This window comes from Argiope bruennichi, chromosome 11, assembly GCF_947563725.1.
Source record: "Argiope bruennichi chromosome 11, qqArgBrue1.1, whole genome shotgun sequence".
Taxonomy (NCBI): Eukaryota; Metazoa; Arthropoda; class Arachnida; order Araneae; family Araneidae; genus Argiope; species Argiope bruennichi.
This window is the reverse complement of record NC_079161.1, coordinates 89,731,150-89,744,730: the sequence shown is the minus strand read 5'-3', so window position 1 is coordinate 89,744,730 and position 13,581 is coordinate 89,731,150. Positions and strand designations below refer to the sequence as shown.

Genomic DNA, 13,581 nt, shown 5'->3' with positions numbered 1-13,581 from the left:
ATCCTGTAATTTCGTATAACCTCCGTCTTTCAAAGTTGGATCCAATTGATACCAAGCATAATCATACCTTTTAATTTTACCAAATAAAGTTTGAACCCCGTTTTTTGTTTCATCAATTTTAACATGAATACTTTCTTCAATCTTTCCTTCTTTTGGTAGCCATACCCTATATCCTCTTCTACTTACTGCATAACCCATAAATATTCCAATCTTAGCTTTGGGTTGCAATTTATTCCTATAAGCTTTTGGAACATACACATATTCTAATGAACCAAATATACGACAATGTTTAATGGAAGGTTTACGTCCCGACCATATTTCAATAGGAGTTTTTCCCTCAGTTAATTTGTGAATACATCGGTTCTTAGTATACACATAGTTCTGGAGTGCTTCCGCCCAAAATCGTGGTTGTAATCCACTATCCTGTAGCAAAGTTCTGACTGCATCCATACTAGATCTATTAAATCGTTCCGAGACCCCATTTAATTCCGGTGTAAAAATGGTTGTTCGTTCACTTTTAATACCCAGCTCTCTTAGAAATTTTTCAAATTCTTTATGGCAGAACTCCATACCGTTATCTGTTCTAACACTTTTAAGTTTCAAACCCAATTCTCTTTCTACCCTAGCTAAGTATTCTCTAAAAACGGTAAATACTTCATTTTTATTCTTAAGAGTAAATACATCCACTTTCCTAGAGAAATCATCAATTATCGATAAAAAATATTTACTGCCTCCCAAAGAATTTACAGGTGTTGGTCCCCATAAGTCCATATGCACTTTTTCTAAAACAGATTTTGTTACCCGTTTATAAACAACATTCTTCAGAGAAGTTCTAGTTGCTTTACCTAGATTACAAGCAATGCAAGGCTCATATTTCGTTTTAACATTTACAGGTTCTAATCCTTTAACTGAATGATTTTTACTCATATCCTTAATCATAGGAACATTAACATGACATAATCTTCTATGTATTACATTTAAATCTACACTAGTATGCATTACATTTTCTATTAAAGGATAACCATATACTATATACAGCATTTCTTGCCGAAATACAGAAAAGAAATATTCATTATTAGAATGATATACTCGCATAACATCATTACACCAATTAATTTTTAAACCGGCAAGATCCATTTTTGCTCCACTAATTAGATTTCTCCTCATGTTGGGAGCATACAAAACATCTTTTAAAGTTATATGCACATCACCTTTAACATCTTTAATACAAAAATCAATATCACCTACCCCTTTTACTTCACATGTGTGTCTTTTATCAGCCAGTAATGCTTTGGTGGGTGAAAGTTCTCTGAAGTTCTTGAACCAATCTCGCTCACAAGAAAAATGAGAAGTAGAAGCTGAATCTACCAGAAACTGCTCCAAATCCTTCGATACTGCAAAAACTTCTGCTGATGGATTATATACATAAAATGCACTTTCTACATTGAAAGCTTTCTTTTCTTTTTGTGATTTCTTGTAACACTTAGATTCAGTATGTCCTTTCCGGGAACAATACTTACACCACGGCCCCACACCTTTAGGGTTACGGTTTTTCTTGTATTGACCAGGACTTCTTGTAGGGTCCAACACGTTTCCACTTCGTTCAACAGATTTCTTGCTCATTTCTTTCCCAGGAGATGATCCGACATTGTATGCGTTCTCCGTAGTGTTCAAATCCTTTTTCTTTAATTGGATTCTCCCCGATTCATTTATTAGTTGTCTTTCAACTTCCAAGTGTGTAAACTCTGCATCCTTCATTCTATAAAGTATTTGAACCAAGTGATCATATTCAGCTGGTAGTCTTCTGATAAGCTGCAGTGCGACCAACAGATCAGGAATTTCGAAGCCCGCATCCTTAACTTGGTTTTTCTTTTCACTGACACGCTTGCAAAAAATACCGATCTGTTCTTGTTCTGGATTAAATCTAAGTTCGAAAAATTCATCGATTAAAACAGCTAATCGAGCTTTAGATACAGGTTCAAAGTTATCTTTTAAAATATTCCATGCTTCTTTCCCATCAGTCGTGTGCCGTATCAAAGGAAGAAGTTTTCTTTCGACTCCTTGATAAATTGTTGTGTAACACCGCTGCTTTCTCCATTCATACTCGAGTTTTTCTTTTTCAGTAGCTTCTTCTGGATAAGGCTTTTCTTCACCAATTGCAAAATTCCAACAGCCGCGATCCATCAACAAGACTTTCATGTCTTCCTTCCATGACGAATAGTTCGAATCGTCGAGTTTCGGGAACACAAAAGACGAAAAATCTAAATTCATCTTTTCTTCGGCTTAGTAAAAATTCACAACAATTAGTAGCACTTATTCTTTCAGTTCATAAACACGAATCTTACGGCAAGGGTTTTAAGGATTTTGGCTCACCTGGGCCCATAACCATGTTGGAGTTTTTCTCAACAAAAATAGCAGAGTATAAATAAGACCAGGCATTTAGATTAAAAACAAATTCTTTTAATGAAGAACTAAAAGGTCTGCATCTTGCAGTATACAGCTACGGTATATACACACAGGCGGTGTCTGTTCTTTTTACTTAAAAAGAACAAACATCCAATGACAATTCATCCGGAAATACTACGTACTTCCGGTTACAAAATGATTATCCAATTATGTTGCTCCTCTGGGACCGACCTCTGCTTGATTTGAATATGCAACAATTATGTTGGCGCCAAAGGATTGGCGCATTTTCCAGAGTATTGACATGTCTATGGGATTATCCCAAAGTACCAAAAATTCCTTTATCTATTCAGAAGGGTCATAAATATTTCAGACCATGACATTCTCCACTCATTCATTCTCACCTTGCTTGACATCAATTTCATGCATAATATCTTAAATTCTATTTTCAATTTGTTATTTTAACTTTACATCTCCTTACTGTAATGAGTACAATTTTTGTATTTTAAGTTAACTCGAGTTTGGCACAGCTTCGCCAGTATTGGTCCTTGCCCCATAAAAAAAATAATCTAATCTAATCTAATCTAATCATTCTTACCTCATTAGTGAACAGAAAAGCTGATAATATTTTAACTCGTTTACGCACTAGACACACTAGATTCACCCATATTCACTTGTTGCTAGGTGAACAACCAACCGCCTCTGTATTCGAGATGTCATTGTCAAATGTCGATATATATATATATATATATATATATATATATATATATATATATATTGTCACGTAGATGAAGTGAATGTAGTAAGTCCAATAGAAATGAACACACTCAAGATCAACTGAAGAGTTTAATAACAATCTAACCGATTGTGAAACTACTTATATACAGTTCAAGAACCTTCCAGAATTTGAAGGCCCGCAGAAAATTAGGAATTTACATAAATAACATATTAGAATAATTAACATAAATTTGCATAAGTCTGACATAAAGCAAATTGAAATTAAAAATCAATTTCTGGCAGTTCGCCTCGCTGTATTTGAACGCACAACCTTCCGCTCCGCGATGAGATGTGTCGTTCAGCCGACTGAGCCATCGGCTCTTGGTCGGAAGGAGCAATTTTCGCTACAATATTGTCAGATTGCCCGAATTTCAATGCCCAGCGTTTGCAGTTTCTTCAAAAGTCATGCACTCGATTGTCTTTCTTTCTTGCGAAGATAACTCGCGTCCAACTCTTTGTCTTTTTAAAGTCCTTAAAATGTTCTCCAATTATTTAAATCTTGATTACACACACACACACACACAAATCCTTGAATATGATAAAGGCATTCTATTAAAATGGTGAATTGTGAATAAAGATGCGCAATTTCAAAGAACTTGTGCAGACACTTTTAATTCGAATAATAAATTTATTCATTAATAATAGCAAAAGAAAAAAAAATAATCTTTCTGCACTTTCCTTTATAAATATCTCTAAAATGTTTGTAATAATTATTCAATTTTTGGTATGACCGGAGTTTGACCCCCTGCTTGTCGCAATTTTCAAAAATCACCGACTCGCGAACAATGATCTTGCGCCGTGCTTTGCGAAATGTTCAAAAGCAAGGGAGTAGATGTCCAATCATAGCTTATAATGAAGGCGAAAGATAATAGGTTTGCCAGTCAGGAAGTTGCCAGTTTTGGCGAAGAAGGGGGTTAAACTCCGGTTCAACCCAATTTTTTTTAATTATAAGCAATTGATTCTCATTTTGATTAAATTGTTAAATTCATTAATTTGAAAATTTTTTATTTTCAGTTCTGAGAAATTTCAGATAGTGAACAAATAATTTTAATTCAAATAAAATTCATTCTCTAAGAATTAATGAAAATACGCTGTGTCGAAATTCACTTCACAAAATGGCACTAAAATGTTTTTATTCAAAAATTAGTTAATCTTTATTAATTATAATAAATTTTTATTATAAGAAATGGTACTTTGGGATTATTCCGTCGACCATTTTCACACTATAGAGATGCATAATCCACGATTTTTTGAATAACAAATAATATTGCTATTGTTATTTTTAAATATGCGTTTCAAATATCTGTTATTTCAATCATATTATTAATTGTAATTAATACTTAATTTACTAATTTAAGTAACGTGTGATTGAATTAATTTATCTGTTTCAGCTTACTTCTTAAATTTTTTTTTTTCTCAAAACTATTTATTTCATTTATTTATTAGAGTGAACCATTTTCTGGAAAAGGTGAGTTAAAAATATGTCATTTCTTTAAAATGTTTACTTTAGTCCTATATTCTACCAATAGATGGCGCCAGCAGTAAACAGAATACATGTAATCAAAGTCAATCATGTCACGAGCAATTAAAAATGATCTGTATGGAATAGTGCATCATCAAATACGAATATCGGTCACTCCTGTAAAGTGGAGCGGTGACTTCGCACTTTCCAGTGAAGCCTCGCACTTTCCGATGAAATCACCGCTCCGATAAATTTCAGTGATATGCAATTCAATGATACGATGCGATAATTCCAATAACCGGTCCGTTCTCTTTTCAATCCAATCACAGATTTATTTCGAGAGCTTCCATTGGACAGATCGTATCGATTGTTACTTTCCAGTGAAGTCACCGCTCCGAGAAATTTCAGTTATATCGTATCAATTGTTAATTTCTATCGTGATCCAAAACCTGTAATCGAAATATCATCAATAAGATCGTATCAAGGATTTGAATCACACCCCTCTTTGAAAAGTATTGATCAGTTGTATTTGTGACTTTTTGATATTGGTTACGTAATAACCGCTCTTAAAATATTCGTCGTGCCTATTGTGGGATTATCCTGTCGACCATTTTCGCCAAACCCGATATTATCGCCAAAAGGTAGCGAAAGGATTGGCGCATTTTCGCGAGCTCAGACAGGTCGACGGATAATCCCAAAGTACCTAAAGAAATTAGATATCAATTAAGTAATACACTTGTTAACAATTTTCAAGTTTTTACATAATTGGTGTGTAGTCGATGAAAGACTGAGCAAGAAAGACCATTAGCAAACAAATTAGTTGCAATAGAATTACTAAAACCATTCCATTTGCTTTTTGTACAATAACCTCTTCATGTACAATAAGTTCTCTGAACGGCGGAAGAATAATTTTCTGTTAAGTAATGCCATGAAGTTATATTCAATTCACAACTACTTCCCTGCACTCATAGCCGAATTAATAACTTTCAATATATTAAAAGAGTTTTATGTATCATATCGACTTTCCTAACAAATGGTTCTTCTTACTTCATTGTTTGAAAGACGCAATTTTATTGAATACATTAGATTGGATTAGATTAGAGAATGCGGCTATGAGGTTTTTTAAATATTATATAGTTTTTTTCTTCAGATGCTAAAGTTTAATAATATTACATTAATTTTGTATTCGTATCTGTAATGTTGATGGATATTTTCCATGAAGTTCATAGTGATTTTTTGGGGGTACTTGTTCATATTTATGATTCCTCTTCCGATTGATTTGGCGAGTTTTCTGATTATGCCATACTCCACTTTTCATAAGATACCAAAATTTCGACCAAGTTCATAATGAAGATATCTTCGCGAAACACTTTTATTGTTTGTATACTATTTGCAGTTGTTATAATTCTATGATGGTTTTTATTAGAACATCTGTGTAATATAACATAATGCAAAATAATACAATGAATCCATATTGTTCTTATACTGTTTGTAGTTGTTATAATTCTATGAGGGTTTTTATTAGAACATCTGTGTAATATAACATAATGCAAAATAATACAATGAATCCATATTGTTCTTATACTGTTTGTAGTTGTTATAATTCTATGAGGGTTTTATTAGAACATCTGTGTAATATAACATAATGCAAAATAATACAATGAATCCATATTGTTCTTATACTGTTTGTAGTTGTTATAATTCTATGATGGTTTTTATTAGAACATCTGGGTAATATAACATAATGCAAAATAATACAATGAATCCATATTTTTTTTATACTGTTTGTAGTTGTTATAATTTTATGATGGTTTTTATTAGAACATCTGTGTAATATAACATAATGCAAAATAATACAATGAATCCATATTGTTCTTATACTGTTTGTAGTTCTTATAATTCTATGATGGTTTTTATTAGAACATCTGTGTAATATAACATAATGCAAAATCATACAATGAATCCATATTGTTCTTATACTGTTTGTAGTTGTTATAATTCTATGATGGTTTTTATTAGAACATCTGTGTAATATAACATAATGCAAAATAATACAATGAATCTATATTGTTAAAATTTCTTTATTGTTGGAATATAATTTACAAAGTATTCTATATCTTTGCTAATGTACTGTCGCCCCATTGCAATGTGTTTTGACGTATGCAAGGTGAGATTGGATGTGTTTGCGAGCCCTACTTCGTTGCTTCTTTTTAATCTCTTTGCAAAACTCGAAAGTCTTTCAGTTTGTGAGCATTAGTTGCTGGATTAACAAAATATTTAGTTTGATTTTTTATTATTACACTGATATTGCGTTTCTCATAATTTAACGATTGCCATTATCATAGTACCAAAAGTATCATTTTTTTTTACTAAAGTATTTTCTTCAAACGGAATCTGCAAGATGAGATTTGAGATGATGACAATGATGTACCTTATTGTCTCTTGTTTTACCACTTCGCGGAATCCCAAATCTGAATATTTTGTATATGTATGCAGCAGTTGTCGCATCGACAAAATTGTATTCGATTTACTTTTAAATGACTATACTGTGCTTCTTTTAGTTCGTCAGTTTTCTAGGCTCACCGGCAATATAAGTAATATATACAAGAAAGTTCAATGATCTGCGCAAATTGTTGTGTTAGCACTTTTATTTGGAGCTAAAAACATTCACCAATTTCTAGATATAACCCCGCTTCCTTGTTGAGAGGGATTACGGCTCATTGGGGCCGCATGCCCCACCATCCGTAAATCTAACAAGAAATAAATCTTTGGGGTGAATAAAAATGTTCTTATTAGTTCAAGGTACTAGTAGATGATGAGAGATTATTAAGATTACACCACAGGAGTGAGGCCAGGAGAAGGGAGCACTGGTTTTCGGGGTTCAGATTAGTAGCCAGGAGCCAATGAGGTGCAGGATACTGGGAGAAACTTGTAAGGACCAATCAGGAGACGGCGAGGTTAAGGGAGGCGTAACAGCACTGCTAGAGAGAAGAGCTGGGTGATTATTCTAAAAGAGCATTAATTAAGATGAGTTTCTTTTCTTCTTTTGTCTTAGCCACTTTGATCTTTTTTGCTGCATTGAGAAGGCCAGGAAATTCCGCCATCATAGACTTGATTTCTCTTAGTGAATCCAAGAGATCTTGAATAGGCATGTTTTCAGGGGTGTTTGGGTTTCCTCGTTTGGGTGGGTCAGGAGCGATCCATTGATGATTACTAAACTTGTTTTTTGCTGCATCTGCGTAGGATTTTCTTATCTCCGGATTAATTTTGATCACTGGGTAGGATTTGCATCCACGCCAAGAGGCGAGGTGTCCAGCTTGGTGGCAGTTGATACAGACAGGTTCTTCTATCTTTTCTTTTATGTCACATCTATTTGTAGGGTGCTTGCCGTTGCATTTGATGCATCTGGGGGTGCATTTACAGTTTCTTGCACTATGATAAAAACCAGCACAGTTGTAGCACATCGTGGCTTTGTTTCTTTTTCTGTAGGTTTCAACTCTGATCTTTAGAAAAGCTATTGATTTCAGGTTGTAGATATCTTGAACAGATTCAGTCCTTTTTAGTTCAACCATGAAAATTGGGTAGAGGGTTTTCTCACGATAATTTCTCAGCTGGGAGATTCTTGATGGGTGGAAGTTCCTTTCTCTAAGTTCTTCATTGATTACACTACTTTCCATGTTGACTGGGAGACCCTTGATGATGATTTTAAGTGGGCGGTCTTCAAAAGATTCAGAGAAAACATATTCTTGATTCTTTTCATCTAGGAGGGTGAGAATATTATCTCTTTCATCTTTGGCATATGGCGAGATTTGGATATAGTTATTTCTGAAGGTGTTTACGGTTCTTGGGAATTGTCGACAGATTTCTTGCAGTATAATGCTGTAGTTTTCGGATATTTTCAGATTGATGGCTGGGATTTTTGACTTTTGGGGATCTTCAGAGTGTGTGATTTCTTGCTTTTTATAGTCTTCCAAGAGGGCGTATTTATTCGCAGTCTCAATGTCAGGTTCATTAGTCTTAGAGAGAATTCTCTTCGCTGTTTTCCTTGGGGATACTGGTATGAAGTCGTCGACATTCATATCTTCATCGGGTTGTGTGGCATCTGTGTTCTTCTGTGGAGTTTTTTCGGGTGATGAGTCCGCGGAAACAACGGATTTGGTGGTTGGTCTAGGAGCAGGCTGGTCTGGGTCATTCCTTGGTCCTTGATGTTGATTTACTGTCAAGATTCGGAGCTTTTCGTAGAGTTTATTAAGCTCTTGTTGGGCGTTTTTCTCTAGGGCGGCCAGTTCCCGGCTGTTGGGGTCCTTTCTTATCATGTAGCGGACTTCTGTTACTTTCTTCTTCCCATAAAATATAGCATCTTTGTATCTCTTTATTTCGTCGCTTTTAACAATTGGATCCATGTTGTCGAGGTCCATAGCGTTCGCCACAACTTCCTACCAAAATGCAAACTTGAGAGTCCACAACTTCAAAAACCACAACCAAATTTCTAGTTCTAATGAATTTTTCAAAAATATTTTTCCTAAAGTTTTTATATTATAGTTGCTAGGTTCGCAACTACGATCACCACTCACACCGATATAACCCCGCTGAAAGAAATCGGAAACAGCTTTAATGTACAGTCATATTCGCCAAAAAAAAAAAAAAATACTAGTTTATCGCCAAATTTTAGTGAAATGGCCGAATGCGGCGCGAACGGCAGCAATAGCGTTTCCACTTGTAAGGTTCTGATGAACGCTGCAGCAAATTAACGGAGATATAGAAAAAAAATAATAAATACAGTAAAATGGAATGCACGCAAAAAAATTTAATTGAAAATAATGAAATTCAGCAGATGGAGTATGTATAGCAAGAAAAAAATTAAGGGAAGAGAACAGGAAAGATAGAAATACAGTTACATGCATACACAGGTAAGTGATACATAATAAAAAATCAGTGCACAAAACAAATATTTCAGTCTTTACCTAGCACGCTGTATTGTGTTTTCGGCAGCTCCGTATTCTCAGACAGCAGGAACATTTGGCTATAACATCCTTTAAAGATTCCATTTTAGAAGAAACGGACATAAATATTGGAAATTATATCGAAATTCGGTAATTGCGATAACGTAAAAACAGTAGAAAAGCGGCAAAGAACAGATAGTAGTTTTTAAAAAAATGGAGGCAATGTAACCTCAAACGAAGCGCCACCGAAACATTGCCAACCTCGCTAGGCGCCAAAGGACTGCATATCAATTTCTTTTCTTCTGCACATCAATTTATCATTATTCTTTTTTTTTGTCCTCGAAGTAGATTCATTAAGCATATCTCACTCATATAACTGTTCCAATCACTAATTGCATTTCCACAGATCTTCAGTTGTTTTTCACATGAATTAATTGATTCAGCTTTTTTTTTCCTGTTAGGAATGGTACTACGGATTTGTAAATAGTTCTTTTGGTAAAATGTTTTGTTTATAATATTTTTGGCACTTGTTGGCTGTAACGGCTACCAAAAAGCGCCAAGAAAATTTTTCTCTAGTATGGCGATTTCAATCGTCACACTACATAGCCTGTGATTCGCACGTTCAAAACTCCTCATAATAAATAATAATACCCTTGAGTATATTTTTATAATTTGGCGAAATTTTTTCTTGGCGTTTTTTGGTCGCCATTAAAACCGAATTGTACTTTTTTTATTCTTGTTGTTGAATTTTATTTCATGGACCTTTTGGATATTTAAACGCGATGTAACTGTCCTCTTTTCTGGAAAAATAATACATCATCTTCCTAACTAGTATGAGAATAAATGAGACATTAAGGAAAACGATTAAAATTAACAGCGGTTTACGGAAATACGCAATCAAGTGACGTCATTCCATTTTCAGTATTTAATATTTATTTGTTTCAGGACGATTATCTGTTGGCGATTTACGTGGCCGACTTCAGCCAAGTTGGCGACGGTTATGATTTGTTAGTGGTTTATAAAGGGGGCCGTTAATATGAATAATTATTTCTTTTGTGCAAAAAACATTTCAAAATATTTTTTGAGTTTAATACAACAATTTTGAGTTTAAGCATTATACAATTATAATGCAATGAATTAAGATTGATTCATCTAAGATTGATACTTGAGATTTCTTCACTTCAAAAAATGGTATACTTTATCATTTGAAGTGCAAAGCATGAAGTAACGTCAATAGCATGAAGGTTCGTTTTGGGAAGGAAGCTGTTAATTTTAATCTGTCGATTATTAATTGCTTAATTTTTAAAAAGAAAGATTCTTATAGCTGATACTCATTTTTTTTTTACTTTCTAAGTCCTTATTTTGGATTTTCCTCGTATCCTTAAGTGATAAATCTTTTATGATGATAATTTTGTTTCATTATGTTGTATCCTTTATAATGGTAATGGTATGTTATCTTTGACGCACATTTTATTTATAGATGGCTTCAGAAGAAAAAAATGTACACCAACTTGCTGCTTCTGAAAAGCTTTATTTGATGGACCATTATAAAGCATTAGATATAGATTCCGATCCAATTTTCCCTAGACTTACTGGACTTATATGCACTATTGGTACATTTTATTGTTTCTTTTGAAATAAGTAATCTTTAAATAGCAAGTAATTTCAATAGCAACCGATATCAATATTATTTAATAACTCGAAAAAATGTTGTGATATATATAGATATATACAGGGTGTTGCAAAACAAATGGTCCATACTATAAGAGGTGATAGAATTCGCCAAAACAAGAAACTTTCACCATGCAATATGGGGTGGGAAAGCAAACTGTGAGAAGGTGTTTGCTTCGCAGAAATGGAGACTACAATAAAGACCAAGAACAACAATATGAAGAAAAAGAACCTTTATTTATAAAAAATGAGCGACCAGCAGATCAAATACAGGCTTCATATCGGTGATGCATTGAATCCGGCACATGTTGGAATCACGAACATATCATAACGTCTGCAGCTACAGCGCTAATTCGAGCAACGAGGTCCTCTGGTGACGCGATGGGCGTCTCATACATGACACCTTTTAGCTGCACCAGAGAAAAAAATCTAAGTAGGACAAATTGGGAGATCTGGGAGGTCAAGAGACTGGCCCACGCAGCCAATCCATCTGTTCGGAAAGGCAGTATCCAGGTAGTTTCGTACATTCCTGAAAAAATGAGCTGATGCTCCGTCGTGCTGGTACCACATGATGCCTCGGACATTTTCTGGTACATGTTGTAGTAAATCAGGCAACACCTGCTAGAGGACGATGAGGTACTTTTGTCCATCGGTCTGGTAACAGATACGGTCCAATTAAGTGATCGTGGATCATTCTTGCCCACATATTCACGGAGAATGTTTGCTGGTTACCACTGGAACGTGTACCATGTGGATCTACTGCAGCCCATAATGATTTTCTGCATATTAAGTACGCCATCACCCTTGAATGTAGCTTCATCCGTGGACAGATTTTGCAAACTGGGGCTGAAGTATGCTCTGTTGTAAGAACCAACGTGCAAATGTTACACTTTGTGGAAAATGAGTTGTCTGTAATGCCTGGACCCGTTGGAGATGGTAAGGGTGTAACCATTCCTCATGCAGCACACGCCACACCGGCGTATGGTGGACCCCTTGCTCCCGAGCTATTGATCACGTGCTTCGTTCAGCTGGTTGTCCACTGCCTCCAGGATTGCCTCGACTTGATTTTTCGCTCTCATGTTTCGTGGTCGAACTGTATCTTGTCTGTCGCAGCAAAATGAACCAGTCTCCGAAATTTGCTTGTGTAAACGTTGAAATGGTCTGCGATCGGGTAGCATCCTGTTCGGAAAATGCACCCGGTAACGTTTTACCGCTTCTTTGGTATTGCCATTTGCACGCCCATACATGAAGAGCATATCTGCCTTCTCCAAAATTTGAATAGTGCGGCATCTCTGGCGAGCGCTGTTTTCCGATCCCATATTGCATGGTAAAAGTTGTGTGGTTTGGCGAGTTCTATCCCCCCTTACAGTATGGACCATTAGTTTTGCAACACCCTGTAAATAATATTTGTAAGTTTAAATATTAGAAACTTCTTTGTGCTCTTATATTTTCAGAAGTTATCGCCGAAATTTTGCTTAATATGTAATTAAAAAAATCGCTGCTGGTGGTGTACATTTCAACTCTTCAAAGTAGGTATATGTGCCAAATTTAGTAGCTCTAATAGTCTATTTTAAAGAAAGCATGCACGCTCATAAACGAAAATTCCTGAACTCTGAATATATTATCAGTCATTATTTGCCCTTTTTTCTCGCCATTTTCGTAATATGGTTCTTACGCCATTAAACTGCTAATAAACAAACTCAAAATGTACTAGATAAATTGACATAACACTACTTCACTTCACGTGTTCTATATGGGAAAAAAAGACGAGATAGTTCCTCAGTCGTGACCAATGCATTGTTTTTGATATCTAATCTTTTGAAGAATCTTAATTTATTTTACATTAGGAATGCTTAATAGATCTTTTTGATTACCGAATGTTTTTAAAGGAGCTGGAGATTTTATGTCGCTAGTGATCAGATGATGTGTATAGAAATAAAAATTGGCGAAATCGGTGCATTATTTAGTGATTGTACTGCGGAACAATGTTCAAGAGTGTTCGCTGTAAAATATGTAAAATGAAAAAAAAAACATATTTTGATATTTATCTCGAAATTTAATGGTAGTGCAAAATAGACCACTGATGACATATCCAGGTTTTCAGATGAAATAAAACTTGACAAAGTTGCCACCGTTGTCATGTCTGGATGACGGACAAACAACTGGTCGTAGAAGCTGATTAGTGTTTATAAAGATGCAAAGTCAAATGAAATCATAATAACAAAATGGTTTTAATATTAAAAACTATGTGAAATGCTTCAGAAATTACAAAATATATAGATCAGCAAAATATTTTGATTTAAAGAAAATGCATCATTGCGACGT

At 34.8% G+C, this 13,581-nt stretch overlaps 1 protein-coding gene across 3 annotated transcripts in view; it reads left to right on the top strand.

Annotated features, from left to right (window-relative positions):
- LOC129956454 (pyruvate kinase PKM-like) overlaps nucleotides 1–13,581 on the top strand; it is a 181,701-nt gene that overhangs the window by 126,477 nt on the left and 41,643 nt on the right. Inside the window, exon 2 of one of the 3 annotated variants that reach the window (XM_056068335.1) lies at nucleotides 11,066–11,198. In XM_056068335.1, coding sequence (XP_055924310.1) covers nucleotides 11,066–11,198 — 133 coding nt within the window. Of the gene's footprint in view, nucleotides 1–6,719; nucleotides 11,199–13,581 lie in introns of those variants that run through there. The other 2 variants (XM_056068339.1, XM_056068338.1) reach the window with 2 other exon arrangements.